This window comes from Geospiza fortis, unplaced genomic scaffold (assembly GCF_000277835.1).
Source record: "Geospiza fortis unplaced genomic scaffold, GeoFor_1.0 scaffold194, whole genome shotgun sequence".
Taxonomy (NCBI): Eukaryota; Metazoa; Chordata; class Aves; order Passeriformes; family Thraupidae; genus Geospiza; species Geospiza fortis.
This window is the reverse complement of record NW_005054322.1, coordinates 5,487,065-5,508,314: the sequence shown is the minus strand read 5'-3', so window position 1 is coordinate 5,508,314 and position 21,250 is coordinate 5,487,065. Positions and strand designations below refer to the sequence as shown.

Genomic DNA, 21,250 nt, shown 5'->3' with positions numbered 1-21,250 from the left:
ATGCTCGTTTGGTAAATGGGGAGTTCTAAGGATTAAGAGAAGTTCATAATTTCAGGCTTTTTGGAGCAACATCAAATACTAACTTCTGAAGTATTTCATTATCGTTTGTAGTGAGCTGCATGCAGCAGGGGAGGCTCTTTGTAGCCTAACAGGAAAGCAAAACTCGTATCTGCAGAATAAATCTTTTCACATTTCCCTTTGCAGGCTGGCTGGAAGGAAAACCATGCAACGTTTATGAATGAACTGAAAAACCTTCAGGCTGAAGGACTTACGACTCTTGGCCAGTCCCTAAGGACAGCTTTTGATTTATTAAACTTAAATAGATTAGTAACTGGCATAGACAACTATGGGCAGGTAGGTTGGCTGTTACTAGGTGGAAAAATATTAAAACACAAACTTCCCAGAGACAGCAATTAGCTAGTTGTCCAAAGTGGCATCTTCATGGAATATTCAATATAGGGGCTTCAAAATGTAAGCAGAGCTCGGCTAGCTTGAAGAAATACAGCCAGTGAGTTTGAGTTACTTTTTTGTTCTTTAATTTCAGTCGTGTCTCAGTTTTTAAGCTATGATACAGCCTCCAAGTTGACCTTTTCAGTTCAAATTTTTCCTTTTCTTGTTGAGTCTGTGTTCAGTACCTTAGCTGGTGAGCCTGATAGGGTTATGAAAACTTTGTTTTCTCTGTACAGTGCTGAACAGTTTGGGAGATGAGCCATTTTTCTAACAACACTGCATGTCCAAAAGTACTGGAAGGGGCACTTTTTCAAAACACTTTCTTTCCAGTGAGTTTACCACAACAATTCTCTGAATACATGTATTTTTATGAGCCTGAAGTGTATCAGAGCATTGAGAAGCTGTGCTTTTTTAATTTCTCTATTTCAACTATCCCTTTAAAGCAGGAGTTTTTGGTGTGGGCCAGCATTCTCATGCTCATTAGTGTGAGCTGCTAAAATACAGACATTGTAGGTTAAGTGTGTGCCTTAGGACTCAGAGTTCTTTCTGCTGCTGGATCAAAGCTTGGATTTGTTTCACATGAAGGATGCTACTAATACTTTTCTGGGGCATACCAACTTGAATCTCCCCTTTTTGTTTGTTATTCTCATGTAATTCTGTGTCCACTATCTGAGGATTAGTACTTAGTACAGTATTTAACATGGGTATGTGATTGTGAACATAAGTCCCTCTTCTTCCCCCGCTATTTCCCAGTCTAAGCAGAGTTTGTGATAACATGCCACGTGTGTTTTTGAAGGAAATTCATCATGCTGCATTGTATGGCTTTACCATGCAATGGTCAAGTGAGCCTAAACGTTTTTAAAATGCTTGTTTAGTGATGAAACTTTAAAAAAGGGCTAGTTCCACACATGAGGTTTTTTCCTGTGGCCATCTGATGTCCTCATACAGCTGTGTGTGATTTTCCCATTTTTCTGATATTTTTGTTTAGTTACAGGAGCTATATTCTTGAACACTTAACCCCTGTAGGCCCATACACAAAATATTGTTCTTTCCCATTGCTACTGATAATTATTCTAATTAAACCCATGTCAAATAATTTGCTCTAAGTGAGCCAGCTGTGCTCAACTACTCAAGTGGGCAGTTGAGTTGCCATTATTATTTTGACTCACTCGTAGTGTTCATTACTGCAATAGCTGCTCTTTTGCCTGTGAAGCAGTGACTTTTTCTTTGTCTGATCTGTTTGGGTTGTCTGTCTGTCTGGGCTTGAACCCACTGTCACTTAAGCACATTTTTGCTCCATTCCATGTGTGGAGCTGGCTGTTGAAGAGGTATTCACAATGTGCAGTCAGGTGACTAAATAGAAATTCTAACTCTTTTTAGCATCTGCAAAAATAGATTACTCTATTGCAAGTGGCTGGTCATCTGCTGCTGAAGTCAAAGGTTCCCATTTTGGCTCTTCTAACCAAAATAGCAATTAAAAAAAAATCAAATTCTACAACATTTAACTGATCCTTCAGCATTTGCAGGATGAGTTCTAGGGCAGCTAATTGTCTTCATCTTCACATTGGTCTTTAAAACTATGGTTTGATAGCCTGTCATTGTCCTACTACCACCTAAAATTTAGTCCAGACAAATCAGTGTTTAACCATACTTAGTATGAGAAACTTAAAAATCCAGGAAAATAAAAGTGGTCAGAATGCTCAGTTGCATTTTAAATAGTTTTCACTCAGAACATAAATTGCTGATTAACTGTTTTTCTAAAGCAGCTACCAATATTAACACTATAAAAGAGTAGTTAGCTGAAATTTAGCAGGCAGATACTTGATTATATCATAGTAAGAGAAGATAATCTTACAAAAAATAGCAACATACAGACCATCTTAGGTGTGGTATTACGTGACACAATAAAATCCAAACTTATTAATCTTCTGTGGGAAATTGCTCTGGCTAAACATCTTTTGACTGTCATGCTTGTATTTTGGTGTATTGACAAACTTCTAAGTTATTTGCCAAGATCCACTTGTTACACAAAAACTAATTGTAAACCAGACTCTTCTTACACATGCTAATGACAAGACATGATACAAGCCTGATGGGATTGTCTGGTTGTGTCTCCACCAGTGATACCTTGTACCCCTGCTGAGTGCAAACTGTTGGTTTAAACGGCAGAGTGACTCAGTATACTCCATTTCTTTCAGTTGATCAGAGTTCTCCATCAGCTGACCTTCTGAACAAGAATGATGGCTGAAGGGTCATTCTGGAGTTGGGGAAAATCTGCTTCATATTTTCTTGCTACTTTAATGTTTGGATTTTTATTATGAGTCTTTATCATATTGCATATGCAATGATTGAGTTACCATGTGATCAGCTGATCACAGGATCTCACATTTAGATCTTAAAGGACACTGTCAACACACTTCAATTGTCAAGAGCCTGGAAGATTTTTTCATAAGCTAGTTCTGATATAAATGCTATGATAGGGCTCTATAAATATTTTGTCTTACTGAGGAGTTGCTAGATCCGATTGTTTTTGGAGGTTTTTGAAAAAAAAAAGGTTTTGAAAAGTACACATTTTAAGGTGGCTGTTCCTTTTGCAGCATGTTCAGATTGATAATTCCAGTGTTTTACTGCTTGGATCTAATAGCTTTCTTCTCCTTTAATATGCTTTGTGGTGATTACAGCAGAAGAATAAACCTTCAAATAGGGTGTCAGCTTTTAGCATTTACTAAAAATAGTGATCCTTTTCACCTCCTGCATTTTTGTGGAGAGCTTAGGGAAAAAAATACAGCATTTGGATGTCTCCAGGAAGAAATCAGTTTAAACACACTAAATTCAATAAGTTTGTCGCATCACACAAAATATTGTACTTCATTAGCCCAGTTTACACTTAGATAATTGACTCCTTATTTTCTCCAGTTCAGCTTTTCCATTATTTCAGGCTTTTCACCTCCTGCATTTTTGTGGAGAGCTTAGGGAAAAAAATACAGCATTTGGATGTCTCCAGGAAGAAATCAGTTTATCAGGATATGAGTAGTCATGGTTTAACCAAATAGTTTTCAGTATAGCAAATGTGCAGCTTGTTATAGTTCATAGAAAATTTAAATACTGATAGATGTTTCTGTGGAAACAGAAAGCATTCAAAATGTAGCTGCTGTTATGGTAGAGTGAAAATGTAAACAAGTGGTTGAAATAAACCATCAGCTTCGATTACTTGCAGTTTGTAGTGAGGTTTCTAAGCCTAAGCACTGAATCTAAGGCAGGTAAAATATGTATCAATGGTGTTTTGATACTCGCATGCCAACGACCAGCATAGCTCTACCAAAGATGGAATCTGATGGATGTTTGAAATTGTTAAAACTCTGATTTATTGATACCCTATGTGTTTCATGTTGCCTGTTATTTGTGAAATGCTGAAAGTCTCTTACTGTTTTTTCAGCAGTATAGCATAGAATAAGGTTTGAGAGGATAAAATACACTTAACTGAATGGATTTCAAAGTATTTTTAATATTTTTTCAGGGTGAAATTGCTTTAATACTGCATATAGAAAGTGCTTTTCAATAATACAAGCTTTTTATGAGTTTTTAAAATCTCACTAGAGTATCTTGCACATTTTTCAGCAGCATTACTACTGCTATGAGATGACTTTGGCTTTTAAACTAATCTAATGTAACAAAAGCACATGCTAACTTCGTTGCTCTGAAACAGAAAAGTCAACTAATGTGTCTAATACAAATGGATTTAGACTAGATATTTTTCATTCACAGTGATGAATAAGATGCTGCCTGGATTTAGATTAGCACAAGAAACACGGTTTGGGTGGCTTACCAGGCTGTGTACCGTCCTGGTGAAAGCCTTTTATTCTGTAGTGTATATCACATATGAGCAGAAGCATAACTAGAATCTTTTGAAGAAAAAACTAAAATCCAAATAAGAATACACTCAGAGCTGGCAGTTGGAAAGTATCCTGCATATGATGGCATTGTTAAATAAGTTTTTTCCAAGTGTTTTTGTCATGCCATGTATGGCCATCAAACAACACAGTCTTAGGTTAACTGCTGCTTGACAGTTCTTTCTGAGTATAGGTTTAGACCTATTTATAGCTACAGTAGCATAACTGCTGATGTGTTCTCCCAGTAACACTTGGCATTGGTCTGTATAGTTCAGGGTCCTTTGCCACAATAGCATAAATACTGTAGTATTCCAAATACAGGTGAACAGTGTAACTAGCAGATAATGTCTAATCATACTTGTAGACACAAGACAGCTCTAAGTCACGCATTCTAGGCTGACTGCTTGCTTATATGCTTGTCTAGGATCTCCTGAGCTTATCACAAAAATCACACTGCTTGCTTATATGCTTGTCTAGGATCTTCTGAGCTTATAAAATCACAAAAATCACATGTGAAAGAAATGCTGTTCCCTAACATGGACTACATTATGCTTCTGCAGTGATATGTTCTGTTTTCTTTAAATTGTGGAGCAGTTTTATTTTCCCAAGAGACTTTTGAGGATTGTTACTGGATTTTGTTGCTCTCAAAAGTCAAAATCCTTTGAAGTATGGCTTTTGTCTTGGTATTTTGGGATCATAATGCACTGCACTGAAATGGCCCGTGCTGCATGTGCCTCCAAATTTGGAACCAAAGTTTAGGTTAGCGTTTCCTGCTTTGTCATACTGGCACAGTTGCACATGCAGTTTGCTTCTCATGTTAGTAGAGGCAGAGATTTACACTTCTAGAGTAGCTCTCCTGGTCTCTTTTTTTTGCCCCCCTCCCCCAAGAAAACAAAATAGGAGAATTTCAGACAGTAGTAAAAAACATCACAAGTGTAAGTGTAATAATGGCAGAAATATGAGAGGCTTTCTCGCAGTCTCATATTTTCTGTGGAATGGCAATGGATTTAACATGAACCTGTATGCCTGCTGATGTCAAAGATCTGTATGTGAAGTGCTGGTAAAAATCATTCACATCTGCTGTGTGGTGAAATTAAGCATATTGGTTTGAATTTACACCTTTTAGACCATAACATTTAAACATGCTGTCCTTGTTTTAGAACACCCTCTAGTGAGAGCTACAGCAGGCACTGTTAAGGTTTTTTTCTCACATTGTGATGTGGAACTGCTTGCCCTTTAACACTCACAGCACAACAGAGTTCAGCCAAAGTCTTAAATGTTTTTAAAATCACTTGTCTAGTTCCAATCCAGTATGTTTTTAAAGAATTTGAAACTTTCATGAAGTATTTAATTTTTTCCAATGAAAACATTTTCATCAATCTGTTCCAGTAGCAGAAAGAGGATTTTCAAATTTCAAGGATCAACAAATTTGATTTGGAAGGGGCAGTGCCGTAACATGTTCATTCATAATTTATTTGCATACTCTGCATTTTGTCCAGTTATATTGAACAAATACAGAATATGTCACTGGACTCACATAGGGCACTGATGGTGTTTTCTGATGCTCAGTATACAGAATGAGTGAAAAGTGGTCATCTCCATTGCAACAGTTCTGCCCTCCTATCTTTGAATCCCAGAATCCCAACTTGATTGTGTGCATCTTCTGTTAGGCACACTCAGCCTAGATCACTGCTCTGGAACTCGCGGCCTCTCATGGGTTCATAGTTGCACTAACTTTGCTTCAAGTTGTGTGACTTCATGTAGTAAAATAAATCAGTGATTGATCAGTGACATTAATTAACTGGACTGAACTGTGGTGGTTCAAAATTGGTTTAGAACAGCCAAGTTGCTCCTGCTGTTGTGGTGGTAAACTCCAGGAAGGAATTGTGGGGGAGTCGTTGGGAAGTTATTCTGAAGAATTGCTCTGTGTTCATAGGTCAATAAGCTACTTTTAGTCAGTTTATCAGTACTCTGGATTATTAACCCCCTAATTTGTGGGGAGATTTTTGTAAACAAGTCTGTCTCTTCTTCTTGGTGGTGTGTATTTTGGTTAGGTTTTTTCCCCTCTAACTAGTGTGTGGGCAGCTGTAGGACTTGTTACCCTTCTCTAGCATATGGAGAGCAGAGGCCTGGCTTAGTCTGTGAATTGCACTGACTGAGCCAGAACCAGCTGTGTAAGGTCATTGCTGTGAAGCAGAGAGGCTTCTGTAATTAGGGACTTGATCCAGGGCTTGGCAAGGTCAGTTATTTTTGGAATAAAACATTCAGAAATATTTTTAGGAAATAAAACCAAAATCATCTTAAACTCAGAGTCATTGGAACTGACTTTAAAGTTATGTTTGGTATGGATTGTGTTAATTTATTTTTCTTAGAAAAAGTTTATAAAGGCTCAAATAGAACCTATTTTTAGCAGCTCACATTTACTATGCTCATGCAAATAACTTCAAAAACTCCTGTAACTTATTGGCTGATTATCCAATTTCAGATGATTCCAGTAGTGACGCATTTATTAATCTGTAACTAACTGATAAGGTGCATCTTTTTCTATAAGTTACCTTAAAAATAAGATACAAGTTGTGATTGCAGTTGATTTTGCTGCTTAGGTAAATAATTTAATTTCATTTAAGAAAAAGTTCTTCCCCTTCTGGCATTATACATCTGTCACATCAGTACTTAAGTGTTTCAAATGCTAGTGGCATTTTGTGTTTCATTTTAATGTGATTTTTCATTGCTTAGTTACTTGCTGGAATTCATTGTATATAAAATCCCTGTTCTATGCATGTTTTTTTTTAACTGTGATGTAATTGTGAAAGATTGAAGGACTTGAATTGTTTTTGAAACTTACTAAGGACCTAATCTAAATTGGAACACTTACTAGTTAATCAAGAAATTATCACTTATATAATGTGATATTTAAAACTCAATTAGATCTGTTCTTAAATGAAAGAAAGAGGGCAAACATATATATTAACCTGTGGTTTTTGAAACTCTGTGACTTACTAATGTTGGGACTTCTCTGATTTAGGCACATGAAAGTATCTTGAGGTTTTAAGTTTGAGGTCTTAGTAAATCTAATGTATTCATCATTCCTTTATTGTTCAACACAAACAGAGCCTTAAACTGCTTCCTTAACACATGCCTTCTGTTTTCATGTGTTTATTATTTAGTATGGAGAGTGTGTATTCCAAAATGATCTGTTCTTGCATTGAAAATCATTTTCAGGCTGCTTTGAGTTGCCTCTTTTGTTTTCTTGCTGTTAGGTTTGGTTTTGTTCTTGGCATAAACTTTATGAGGGAGTTCCAAAATGGCTGAAGTTGTGCAATTAAATAGTCTTTAAGCAGTTCATTCAATGCCAGACTTGGAAACTCAATGTGTAAAGTTATGATCATCTATAAAAATGATACTAAGCACAGAGAATTTTCTCGTGGCATGTTTCAGGATGGATATGCAATGAAATCATTGCCTATAGAAGACAAACTTGCAATCTTTAGCAAAGCAAGCAGTTGATATGCTTAGATATATTTCTGTGACTTTGTTTTTGGAAATGGGTTTGCTGTCTCTTGTGCAATTCAGATAGGTGTTTTGTCTCTAGCATTCCTAGTTATAGAAGTGATATCTGACTGGATCTTTGGTTTTTGCTGTTCAGCTTTGACTGGACATGGCTAGTTTAAGGTGATGTGTTTGGAGGTTCAGTAATCAATTGAAGTCATAAATGGCTATTTTAAAAAAGATTTTTGGAGATAATGCCCAGGTCCAAAATACCAAGGAGCAAATGACTTGCTTTCTTTCCATTTATTTTCCTCAATACCTTAAATTTGCTTTTCTTAAATAGAACTTAGGTAGCCTGTGTTATGGACATAATGGTTGCTTCAAGAATTTTCCTCTTAATTCTGTAACTGATATGCTGAGGAGTTTGATCTCTGGCTCAGCCTTAGGAAAATCTGCTGTTACAATTGTGTTTGGCTTTGAAAGCCTTTTGCTAACTGATTTTTCTTTAAATTTCTTTTTATTTAAGTCTATAACTTATTTTTTTCCTGGTTGCCTGAAATGCAGAAAGCTTCATGCCACCAAACAGTGATATGTACAAACACTGTGTGAACAAAAATTATTTCATTTACTCCTAATCTGTAATGCTAGTAAGAAATGAAACTGAAACCATGTAACTGCTCTGTAACCCTACATAAGTATTCCAGTTAAGAAACAGTGACTAGCCCATGTCTTGGGCATTGAAGTAACTCTTAGGTATTTGTTAAGTAGTTAACTAAAGAATTGTCTACAACATGGGAAATTAATTTGCCTACAGTAACTTTACTGTAGTCTATGGAGGAGGACAGCTGAATTTAGGTTTTGTAGTCTTGCCTCATGGAGGAAAGATATTCTTTGGTAGCTATCCTTACTGTAAAATTGTTGCAGTTTTGTTGGCTTTTGGAGTATGAGTGCAGGAGAAATCATTACTGCTTGAAAAGTATTTTCCATTTTTTTGGGGCGGAGGGCGATGGTGTGTTAATGGAAGCATGGGTTCAGACCTTGATAAAGTCTACTGTGCCTTCTTAAAACTCTATTTTTAAGGTCTTCTCCAAAAGTCAAAATAATTTGAGTTAGAATACTGGGGGAGGGGGGAAGGTTAGCTTCAAAAGTAAAGGGAATATGTCCATAATACAGTTAAGTGTTTGTGGCTGAGCTTTCCAAAGATGGGCAGTCTGCAGCAAAAAAAGTAAGTAGTAGAATGATAGTATGTGCTTCCATTGTGTCTAGAAACCATGAACCAGCTGTTGGATGAAACATATGTTAAGAAGTTAGAGTTCACTAAGGGATTACTTCTTGTTTGTACTTATACAAGAATATTTAGGAGTTTTAGATACATGGATTTAGATAGAAGGTATTAACCTGTTCCTGTGTGTTTTAGGTAGTATGCAACTAGAGCATGCCTCAGGTTTTTCTTGTTACTCAAAACACCTCCTATGAGGATAGATTTTATTAACTTGTGCCCCCTCTGCTGGCTGGTGTTCTAATTACAAAGTAAAACACAAGTTTACGGAGGTGAGGTACTCTCTGATAGGCTGTTTTGGCTAAATAGCAATTTGTAAGTGTTGCTTTTATGCAGCTGGAACTAGGGCAAAACCCGTGGGAGAATTTGGGAGAATCTGTGGTAGTGCTGAGAGTTGGTGTTTTCACAGTACAGTTACTGTTTTGGCCTCAGTCAAGACTCCTTAAGCATTTGTCAAACCTGTTTCTTTCCCTCATCCCTGAGTTGAAGAAGTGTGATCTTTTTATTCACCCTGGGTGTGTATATTGTTATATATACAGAGGAGCTAGATCTTAATGGTTTTTGGGACCACACTTTGGTCTTCTAAAACCTGCTACTATCACCTGCTTTTCTGATAGCAGTTGTTATCCTGTGTTCTTTCTGAAACCTGTCTGTTGGTGAGGTAGCATTCCCAGCTGCCTAGTGTGAACAAAAGGCAGAGCACAAGTCCTCCCATCTTGGGTACTGCAGGGAGAGCTAAAGATGTCAATATTATGACACAGGATGCTTGTCCATACTGCAGGGATGTGTGTGTGGATTAGCTGTAATAGAAAGAGTCATCCTGCTGTCCACCAGCCCTTTCAGAAAAACACTGGGCATTTTTTCTTGGAGATAGTGTAATTTCTGGAATGAGGCTTTCATTAGGTTATTTCATAAGATTCTTCTTTGTGACTGGTGTTGTTGCCTTTGTCATTAATTAGGCATTAGGGAGATTTCGAGTTTGTATTAAAATTTCTTTTATGGCTTGAAATCTTAACATATTTCAAAACACTCATCCTGTGTAAAACTCAAACTGGTTGTCGTAACTCTTGTTGAACTTACTTCTGTGACTTCTGAAAGTGATCTTGAAATACATCTGCTGTACAAATATCTGATCTTCTACTAAGACAGAACTGCTACCATTGCAAAACTGTATTATATTTTGAATAAGCAAAAGCATCAAGGGAACATATTGAAATCTTTGTGGACAGCAAGATAGATGAGTTAGCAACTTTCTTTGTGCGTGAAGTCCATCCTTGTCAGATCTTAAGCCTGTACAGAATTTGTATGTTCTTCAGCTCTTACTCAGGCTGAAAGCACAGAAGTTTCTCTGACACTGAGATGCGTCCGCTTCAAAGAATCAATTTCAGTTCTAAGACAGACATAGTAAATAAATACAATTGCAAAGTTATTTTTATCATGCAGGTTCAGTCAATTAGATAACACTGTGACAGAATTTAGAGCTGCTATATTTTTCGGTCTGGCCACAGAATTATGGTGCTCCTATGGTGGCCAGATTTATCGATGCAAATGTTGTAGTAGAATTGGACTGCCCTTTTTGCACTCCTCCACCTGTAGCATGTTCTTCCTTGTGTTTAGATAGGTCAAAGTTTCACATTAAGCATTAGGTGATAGAGTGGCTTCATCTGGGAAAACTTCAACTTAAAGACATTTTGCTTCTTATCAAGTAATAGGAAAGAATTTACTGATCTACCAAAGTTGAAAGCATATTCTTTCCCTAGTAGTGTATTATATGTATATGCATGGTTGTGGTGTGTGTCTACATACATACATTTGAAAATCCTTAAAGGCAAAGTAATTTTTGTAGCGTTTAATTGCCAGCTGTAAATTGACTGAAATACTGCTGTGATGCCAGTGTATTCAGCTGTGCTTGTGACTTGGGAAACAATTGTGCAAAAGCATAAAATACACTTGGTTCTATAGGACTTGCCAACTAAGGAGATTAATTCTGTGGGGATAATGGAAAATAGCCAAAGCTGCTGAAAATGCGAGTGGGACAAGTAAGAAGTTGCACAAGATGCTGCAGTTATTATGTAACTGATGATCAGAACAATTGTTAATACCTCTGTGTACTTGACTGATAGTGTTCTGCCTTTAGCAATGAAGGGGAAAGTCTCCAGTTCCTAGTGATATGTTCTATTAAAAAATATACACTTAAGTTCTGTTCATGTCTATTTTCAGCTTCCAGCCTTTCTTGAGCTTCAAGTTTCTGTACTACTAAAAACTTATTTTTGTAGTAGTTGCTTATTGTGTCATTTTTAGTCTCTGATTTGGTGTGGTTTGGTCACATTTCTACCTCATCCATTTCTTCAGTTCTGCAACACTTCTGACTCTGAAATTAATATTTAAATGTGTGCTTTGAGATAACAGTAGTCTTTATCTTCTCTTCCTGCATGTATAATATTGTATAATTGCATATGTAAAGGTCACAATAGGTCTTGAACTGCTTTACCTCTACACTTGGAAGAAGGAAGAAAATCATGTGTGTATTAATTAGTCATGCTGAAATTTGATGCTAAGCTTACTTACCAGTGGGAGTGAATTCTTAGTTGTGAGAGCCTTAGCCAGGCAATAATGCGTCTTGATAATTTGATACACTTTCTGGCTTGATGTGAGGCTCCCTCTGAGAGCATCACACAAGCTGGTGTGACATGGGATGCCTCTTCCTGTGACCCCTTGTGAGTGGTGTGGAGCTCAGTGGTGCTCTGTATTTGTGTGTTATCTGAGCACACAACTGCTTCAGCCAGAGACGAAGGGAAAGGCAACCAATGCAGCTGAATTGCTTTGTGTTTTGGAGCAGTCATGAAGCTGTCAAATTGTTCAAATGGAAGTGTTGTGTAATGTAAGTTTGTTTTAAGGCTTTGAATCTCTTGCTTGTTCCTTTTTAATCAAGCAAACTTTCCCTGGTGTTGATGCTGTTTTAAGTAACTTTGTTTCCAAAAGAAGTCTGTACGGCTTTTTGTTATCTTGATGCGCATCTGTCCTTGAAAATGTAGATTGTGAATGAAAAAATCCTCCTTGTACCTTGTTAGAGGGTGGTCAGCCATTAAAACCGTAGGTGGTTCTTCCTTTTTTCACCACTTCTACAAACTTTAAGAAGGAAAAGCAGTGTGTTGAAAAGAATTTGCTTCTGAAATAAATAAAGCCTCATGCTGGTTAGCTAGTTATCAGAGTAAGTTGTAAGCAGACTTCTTATACCTTGTTACCCTGAGATACTTTCCCCAGTGCATTGCAGCATACCTGTAAGCTGCCAAAGAGATGGTAGTGTACATTGTCACTCACTGTTCCTCTGCACAGCCAAAATAATTGGGCTGGACTGAATTAATTACCTATGCATTTACAGTCAATGACTGTTGATGCCAGTATTTTGAAGAATGATGTTTCCAAGACTTGTAAATGCTGGGGTTTTTAAGTGTATTTCTAGAGGAAGAGAAATAGAAAGTAATTTGATTGCTGTAGAATTAGATTAATTAGATAGAAATAAAGTTCTCAACCAATTGTTGACAGAAGTGCTGCAGTTTAGTAAAAAGAATTGGTAAGTCTTTTGGAATTCAATTTTATGATGTCTGACTGTTGAGAGCTTACATAAATGAGGGGGTTTTGTTGGAGGAATACTTGACTTAACACTGGTTTTGAATGCCTTTTTATAATTAAGGTGAGGAGCAGGGTCAGAAGAGTCAGTGGTGGTCTTTAAAAAGTAATGACATGGAAATTTTTAGTCAAAACTAGTAAATGTCAGTAATAGGCTTTTTTACCGCAGTTCTTCCATGATACATTTTAATTATCTTTCTGAAAACAATTGATTCTTAGTGTGTGAGTGACTATCCTTTGTATATGTAAAATGCTTGTGAAATTACAGAGAGTAGCCTGAGGATGAAGGCATTTCTCCCTCAGACACGTTTCGTAGGGAGCTCAAGCGTAGCAACTGTTGTTTCCTTCCTTATAATTTCATTATCATTCTAACACCAGCTGTTTAAGGCTTAAACTTTAGATAGGAAAAAATTGAAACAAAGTATAGTTAAGGAATAAAAAAGTTTTTCAAGATGATGAGGATATCCAGATAAAAGGTGTTGTCAGAGATGGAAATTTTAATACTTGTATTTGAAATTGCACCAGAATTTTAACTTAGCATTGGTTATGACATTATAAATCTGTTATTTTTATCAGTTGTCAATTCATTTTACAATGATTTATTAGCAATAGAATTCAAGTATTTTTATGGTTAGTATTCATGAGAAATATCGAGTTACAAACCCTACTTTCTGTATTATTTCAGTGCAATGTAATTAGCTTCCAGTTGATGTTTTGCAGTTGTGGTAAACTATTGGCAGAATAACATACTGTAACTGTTAAGAATATTCTTAGGAAATTATTTTAATTAAAAAGGAGTGTTTTGAGGGTCCTTAAATCCTTTTGAGTAATTGTTTAAATTAAATTATGAAGTAGCTTGGCTTTAATGGGAGAGATTGATCTTCATTTTAATTTGATTTTTGCTTATTTTTTTGTAGTAATGGTATGCTATTAGAAAAGAAATCTTTAATCTTTTTTTTTCACTAAGGTTTGAGAAAATATTGACCACTATTAATGCGGTGCGCTAAGGTTTGAGAAAATATTGACCACTATTAATGTGGTGCTGCCACAGTAGTCAAACTGGATACCCTTCACCAAATATATGAGATTGTTTAATGGTAGCTCTGTTTGAAGCACAAAATCCGTAGATGATCTTTTATATTTAATGGGTTCTAAAAATGGATTTAAAAGGTCTTTTAAAACCTGTTAGGTCTCTCTCCATGTTTTTAGAGTAAATTGCAACCATTCATGAAATAATTTTTTTTTTATAAGCAGAACTAGGCTGCAGGTTTAGTTACATTTTTCTTTATTTCCTGAGGAAGAAAAACAAGGCCTTGATATTAGCAAGAGAAGAACAGGGCCTACTAAACAAAATCTTGTGGTGACTTTTATTCAGTCCATTATTAACCCTAGGTAGAGTGAAATGTGTTGCTTAAGCTTGGAGTTGATGTATCTGTGGAATACTTTGGAATTCTTTTTCAGAAGGCATAGAAAGCTCCTAGAATACTGGCAGTAGATAAAGGAATACGAATAACTGACCTCAAGTTTTTGCTACAGCTAGGCTAGCTGCCTGTCTTCTTGGGATCCTAGAATATCTTGCCTTGTATATGTTTGTCTTAAATGATACGTATAGAAAGGTTATCTATTTTTCAAGTATTTTTTTCTGAAGTAGATTTTGTGTATGCATGTTGAACCACTTTGATCAGAATGGAATGGGTGCTAATTATATCAGTCTTAATACATAGAGTAGTAGTTCCAGCGCAGGGGTCATGATCACAAGATACTATGTGAATATTTTACTTGGACACAGAGTAATTAAATCACACAAAATTCACCCTGGAATAGGGAGAATTGGAAGTACCTTTGGAGGAGCTGGTTGCTTCTCTAAACAGCTGCTAGTTTGTCAGAATACGTTGCAAGCCTTATCCTTGAAGTCCTATGTTAACCATTTTTGCTGCTTCTGTGTGCATTCATTGAATACAGACATGCTAAGTGTCTGGCACTCTGTGGTCTGAGTGTAAAAAGGCTCAGAAACCCATTGTGCTGCAATATGTGGTACATGAGAATAAATACCTCAAGTTTTGTTGTTTTGTTACTTGATATCAGTGGCTATTTAACGACCTAACAGAGTTTGTTACATGATTTTAAGTAACTGGTTTTTTTCCTCTTAGGGACGAAACCCTTTTTTTCTGGAGCCAGCAATAATTATAACAGTTACTGATGGAAGTAAATTAACTACTACCAGTGGGATACAGGAAGAGGTAAGATCTAACCTCTGGTTACAGTAATGTGTACTAAATATTGTTTAAACATTAATACTGTTTACAGTAGGAGCATAAGTGGCTCCTCAGAAGAATGCTCATTAATAGCTTAAATTTGCTTGTGTCTTGATTAATTTCAAGTAATGTATTTTAATTTCAAGTAATTTTATGCAATAATACTATGAAAAACCAAATAACTCTTTTTCCTTCAAGTAACAGAAACCTGTGGTGCAATTGTTGGTCTGTTTAATAGAATGAGTTCACTCTGTCTAAGGAGTTCATGGTTTTAAAATATGTTAGCAGAAGAAATTGACTTCTATAAAGCATATGTGTCCTTAATTGGTCTTGATAGAAGTTCTTTTTGTATAAACCCAAGTTAAAGTAATGATTTCCCAAAGGATGTTGCCACTAGGGAGTATGTGAAACATGTACTACTCTCACACTGAGTTCTTAAAAAGATTATAATCAAATGAGTAGTCTTTATAATTCAAGGTAAGAACTGAAGAAATATGTTCCAAGTTAAATCTGTAGAGCAGTTTAAAATCAAGATCTTGATATATGGAGTACTCAGACATCTGGCTAACTCAGAGGTATGGCAAATGCTGAGGCACTGAACTCTTTTAACTTATTGGCCGTTTTGAATTCTTTCCTTAAAAAGATGGAAATGGTAGGATTGCTCTGGCCAACTCAGTGCCCAACCAAAACAAGCTATAACAAATCCCTAAATTCATTCCCTTTTCAGGGAAAAGGTTAATATCCAAATGTCCATTTTAAAACTTAAGAGGAGAATACAGACTTGCCTGTGCTGCACCACATTTGACTGTACAGATTAACTTGTTGCACTTTGCTGTTCATTAGTTACTCAGATTTCTGCTAATAATGTATTATATTGCATTGTTACGGCACTTACAGAATTTGTATGTATGAAAAGTGGTATTTGAGTGGTTTTTGTAATATATCTGACTTGAAGAGAGTTGAATGATTGTATAATTCTGTGTGGACTCCTAACAAGCATAGCTAGTAACTGAAAGGGAATTCCTTTATCCATGGTAACAAGTAAGTTACCTGTATGAAATCTCACTTCCATCATACTTTTTTTATCCATTAACTTATTTTCAGATGAATTCTGTGATTGAATGTGTGCAGTCCAAAATACTGAGTAGTGTGACGCTTTGAGTCTTCTGCAACATACAGTGCTGTTAGCAGCAGAATACAGTTTTGGGTAATCTTTTAGCTGTGAAGAAGAATCTCTGTTGTCAGATGACCTGTAAAATCTGGCACTTGACATACTGGAATGAGGAGTACCAAGGTGCTCATGAGGGTGAAACTCATAACCTCTGGGTAGAGGCTGAGAACTGGGTTTGTTCAGTCTTCAGAAGAGAAGACTGGGGAGTGCTTTACCACCCTCTGCAACTGAATGGGACAGGGAGCTTGTCTTTTCCTGGAGGTACCCGGGCTGAGATAAGAGGCAACAGCTGCAAGTTGTCCCATGGGAAATTCTGATGAGATATCAGGAAAATCTTTAACTGTGTGTATGATCAAATGCTGAACATGTTGTCCAGTGGTTGTGGAGATGGTAAAAGCTGCATTGGACAAGGCTCTGAGCAGTCAAAGGCCTCTGGGCTGTTTAACTGTGGTGTGTTCCTTCTGGTGTACGCAGTGCTATGATTCTGTGTTACATTTCCTTTCATCTTTGTTACTCAAAATGATTTAGGTAAGAAAGCTGCATTAGTAGTTAAGCTCTTTCTTTTACAACAAGAATCAGGACTTTAAGAGCCATCCAGTTTTGGGGTTTTTTTGTTTCTTTTCTTTTTAATGTGTGTACAACTTCTTCATCTTAAGTCTTCACAAGAAGACGTTTTCCTGGAGTCAGGCAACCATTTGGTCATACAGTCACATCTTTTAAACTGTTGTAACTTAGGTTGAGACAAGGGGTTTTCTGGTGGCTGCATAAATCTACTAATTTTAGGCTTGGCTCCTGAGCAGTGCTGACTGATAAGTGTGTGCTACAACCAGAGTTTGTGCTGTGATGATGTCAAATCAGGCCCGGTGTTACAATTTTGTGATTGTTAAATTGCATTCTAGAAATGCAGAATTTGCTCTAATAATAGTGAATTAATGTGGGGTTTTTTTATTATTAATAAACCAATGTAAAGGTGTTCCATTCCTCCAGAAGGTGAAGTGACCACTGTTCTTCCTGCGAGACAAAATTTGAATGCAAACAAGTTTGAATGCTTTGCCATATGTGTGTACTGGGTATGTGTTTCATACTCAGCAAAGGATGTGATTTTTTTCCCTTTTTTGGCCATAGGTGTACTGGTAGAAACATTCTTAACACTATCAAAGAGAAGAGGAATGAAGCATTGAAGGGTGCTACTACTGTCTTTCAGGGATGATCTTTTGCTGTTGTCACTGTGGGTCCTCTTGATCAGAATTCTTCTTAGTCTACCTTGAGTGTCCTTTACAGTTACCTCTCAAGTTGGACATACAGAAATGAGCTGGAATTAGTACAGGAACACCACCCTGGAGATACAGAAGTTGATTGCTCCTCTTTGGTTCACTAACAAAGCTTTTTCAGTCACTTTGAAATGTCTGTTCTGCTCTTTGGGTTTGACTTTGGGGAAGCTTTTCAGAGTTGGTGTTGGAAGTGATCATATCCCGCTGGCTATGACAACAATGTTTTTACTTCCTAGCATTGACTGAGGCAGTGTATTTTTAGTTCTTTTAAGGCATATGTACAAGATAACCAACAGTGATGGGCTTTGGTGTTTTGTTGGGGTTTTTTTGGGAAAGCCTGTGAAGCCAGCATGGGACCTGGAGGCAAGTTTTCTCAAAGCTTTATCATTCAGATGAACATTTGCATTCTTACCAATGAAATCAGTTTATCACTATGGGAACACTGTCATTTGCCTTAGTGTGAAGCAGTCAAGCTTAAACCCTCTTTCAGAGCTCTTGCTGAATTCTTCAGATGTCCTGTTCCTTTGTGGATTTTAAAATGGATGTTGCAGATAGAGCCTTGACATTCAGTGAGTGCTGCTTTGTCTCTCGGGTGTGGTCATTCAGACTGAAAACAGAAATTATATTGTCTGTGCAGTTTTCTCCACGTGCACAAGTCAGTAACACTTGCCGTTCTGTCCCTTCTGGCACTGCTTTTTAATGCATCAGTGCCAATGCACTGAAAAGTGCCAGCATCAGTTCTATGTTCTGCATGGCTTGTTGACCAGACTCTTCCCTGGACTCACTAGTTTGAGTCGGACCTTGAGGGGATGGGCTCATACTGTTGGCAAGCCATCATTAATTAGTTGGTCTCATGTTATGGATTCCTTGTGGAGTGGCTTTCTCTTCTGGCCTGATCCCTCAAGTTCAGTCTTAGCATTTCTTCATCTTTTGTTAAGCAAATGTTTAAATGCTTGAAAGGATTTCTTATTCCTCTTCATATTATGAAATAACATTTTTTGAGTCTTACGATTGCTGAGCTATGTTCCCTTGTCCTCCCTCAACATACCCTCTAAGTAGCACTAAACTTGTCTGCAAGACTGAAATGGAGTTATTAGCATATTGATACATTCTGATAAATTATTATACAAGCAAAAAAACCATGAGCAATGCTGCTTGGTTTCTGTATGTTGCCATTCCTCTGATCTTCCAGCTGCGTGAGACTTATAGGAAGAATCTGTGATTTTCATGTGACTTCATCCCACAGCTGTTTGGCATTGTCACATTGATCCTTCCCAGTGCTGATCACCTTGCATTGCACTTGTAGCAGCTGTGACAAGTGTCACAGCAAGGTTCTGCTTTCTGTCAAGAATAATCAGGAACTCTAAATGCTCTATTATGTTTTTTTATCATAGTTCCTCCAGTTTTGATTTCTAAAGAAATTCTGCAAGAAATATATGGCAAATATCATTAAATGTATGTCCCCATTCTTTCTTTTCTTTATTATTCCTGTTAGCAGCAGTTTTTGGGTTCACAGCACTTGACACTGAGCTCCAAAGCTCTTAATGTGTAAATTCTTAATGTGCAACTATCAACTCACTGAATACTTGGTGATGGCTAATGCTGACTTTGGAATGGCCAAGTATATCATGTATTGACATGGTGTGTCCGTTGACCTTGATGTCTTTGGGATCTCCTTGAGTTGTCTCCCATGGGAGAACAATTTGTGTCTATTATAACTGCATAGGATTGGATGGAAAAAGATGGGAAAACATAATGTTGTTGATAACTGTAAGTAGAGTTTCTCAGTCTGTCAAGAGCTGATGTTCTCAGCTGGGCATGAATGGTTACCTGTCCTTGGTCCTTCAGGGATGAAAGGCTGCATTTACTTGCAATGTCAGATGTCTTGTCCTTCTTTGGGGTACCAGAAGAACATGCAAGGAAGGTTACTTGCCAATAGATTTTTTTTTTGGTACAAGAAAAGTTGGCTGTAGACATATTTTTGTTTAGTGCCTAGTAGGCTAACACCCTTTTATGAGATATCCCAAGATGGAGCTGCCTGTTATTACCTGGGTACTAAAGCTTCAGCAATCCTATTGGTGCCCTTCTAGTGGATGAGCCTATCAGCCATTGCCAGAAGATCATTACTGTCTTTCTCAGACTGCCTTGCCAGTGCAGTGTGTTCTAATGCTTATCTAGCTTTTTTCACCCTAGGGTCTCTAGGATCCTCTTTTTTTATTCCCCCCCCCAGGATTTTAGACTGTGCTGCTTCTCTTGATTGCATAAATGTAGGTAGAAGCAAGGACTGAGAAGAAAAGAACCTGCTCACCAATAACTTTGTACTGAAGAGATCTTCTAGAACACTCTTGTCTTCCACCCCCTCGTAGTTCTGGAATATTTTAGTTGTTTTAAAGGCAGGAAGAGTGGCATAAGGCACACACGGATTGTGTAGCAGCATTATCATTGTGGCATTTGGGAATGGTAGGGCTTCTGTGTGCTCCTACAAACGAGTGATGAGACAAGACAGCTGGTTTCTAGTACTAAGCTGGAAGGACACGTGTTCTTTATGTACGGTCATGTTTTGAAGACCACAGGTGGTAAATAACCTTCCCTTAGTTCAGTCTGCCTTTATCTTTTATACTGTTTATTGAGAAGGAGGAAGATGTGTACATGCCTTCATATTAAAATATGCGTGGGGAAAGAAATGAAATGCAAGATGTAGAATTCTAGGCTCATCTTACTTTCTGCTAGGTATGCAGTTGCTATGGTAATACAATACCAGTTTAAAAAGTAACTGGAGATGACAAGACCAAGTTACTAATATCTGTGAATGGGGTGATTTGAATCTATAACTTCGCCAGTATAAATGTTAAAGGATGTTAAACTTAGCTGGAATTAAATTTTTGGAAGGAAGGTGAGGGCATTTGACTTGATGATGATTGCTTTGTATTTTGTCTTACAGTTTGAAAACTTCTCTGATAGTAATATGTGCATAATGCAGTGGCCAGTGTCTGACTACTCTTTGGTTTTAGAGTTGTTATAAATGTTCTCTCCATATAACTAGCTGAGCCAGTGAAATATTTTGTAGCTTGAGGTAAACTGAAATCAGGATACTGTTAGTGCAGGATCTAATGGGGTACTTTATATATATAAATATTCATAGTAAAACATATGTATATATGATGCCCGAAGGAAAACAATGCTGTTACATAGGTGTAACGGGTTTGTTTGCAGATCAAATGTACTCTTTGGAAATTGTATATCTTCAGTCAGATCTAGGTAGGAAAGCTTGAATGGCATTCCTTAATACCCTCAAGTGAGGATGGTGGAGTGCTTGCAAATCAGTCTTCTTATAGTCAGGATTCCAGGCTGTTAACTAAGAATGTGGCTATGCTTTTATCTTCTTTCAACTGAGTTTCCATTGTCAGGCAGTCGTTGTGGCTCTTTGTGTAGAGGGGAAAGACATGCATGTCAAGCAGTTAGTTATAAACCACTGAGTTCCTTCCCTTTGACAAGTTTCGTGTAAAACATGAAGCTTTGGAGAAAATAGTTCTGTTCTTACATGTACTCTGTGCTTGCGTAAGCAAAAAGAGAAATTCTAGAGAAATCATCAGGTGTGCTGAAAAGTGCAAAATATTCTGATTCTTGGCCACATTTTGAGTAATTTTGTTCCTAGTTTCAAGATTGTATCAATAAATTGATTGCTTTTCAAACAATAAGGTATGTGTTTTTCCCAGTATGAGATGCTGCAATTATGTAAATAGAAATAGCTGCAGGATCTGGTTTTGGAAATCAGGCTTTAATGCTTTCAAGCTATCTCTTAAAAATAAGCAAAC

General features: G+C 37.1%; 1 protein-coding gene across 2 annotated transcripts in view; it reads left to right on the top strand.

Annotated features, from left to right (window-relative positions):
- The window catches only part of INTS6 (integrator complex subunit 6), a 37,071-nt gene continuing 15,821 nt past the window's right edge, over positions 1 to 21,250 (top strand). Inside the window, exons 1-2 of one of the 2 annotated variants that reach the window (XM_005420784.2) lie at positions 1 to 354; positions 14,889 to 14,978. In XM_005420784.2, the coding sequence (XP_005420841.1) occupies positions 235 to 354; positions 14,889 to 14,978 (210 nt within the window). In that variant the 5' untranslated portion in view covers positions 1 to 234. The remainder of the gene's footprint in view (positions 355 to 14,888; positions 14,979 to 21,250) is intronic. The other variant, XM_031056792.1, reaches the window with a different exon arrangement.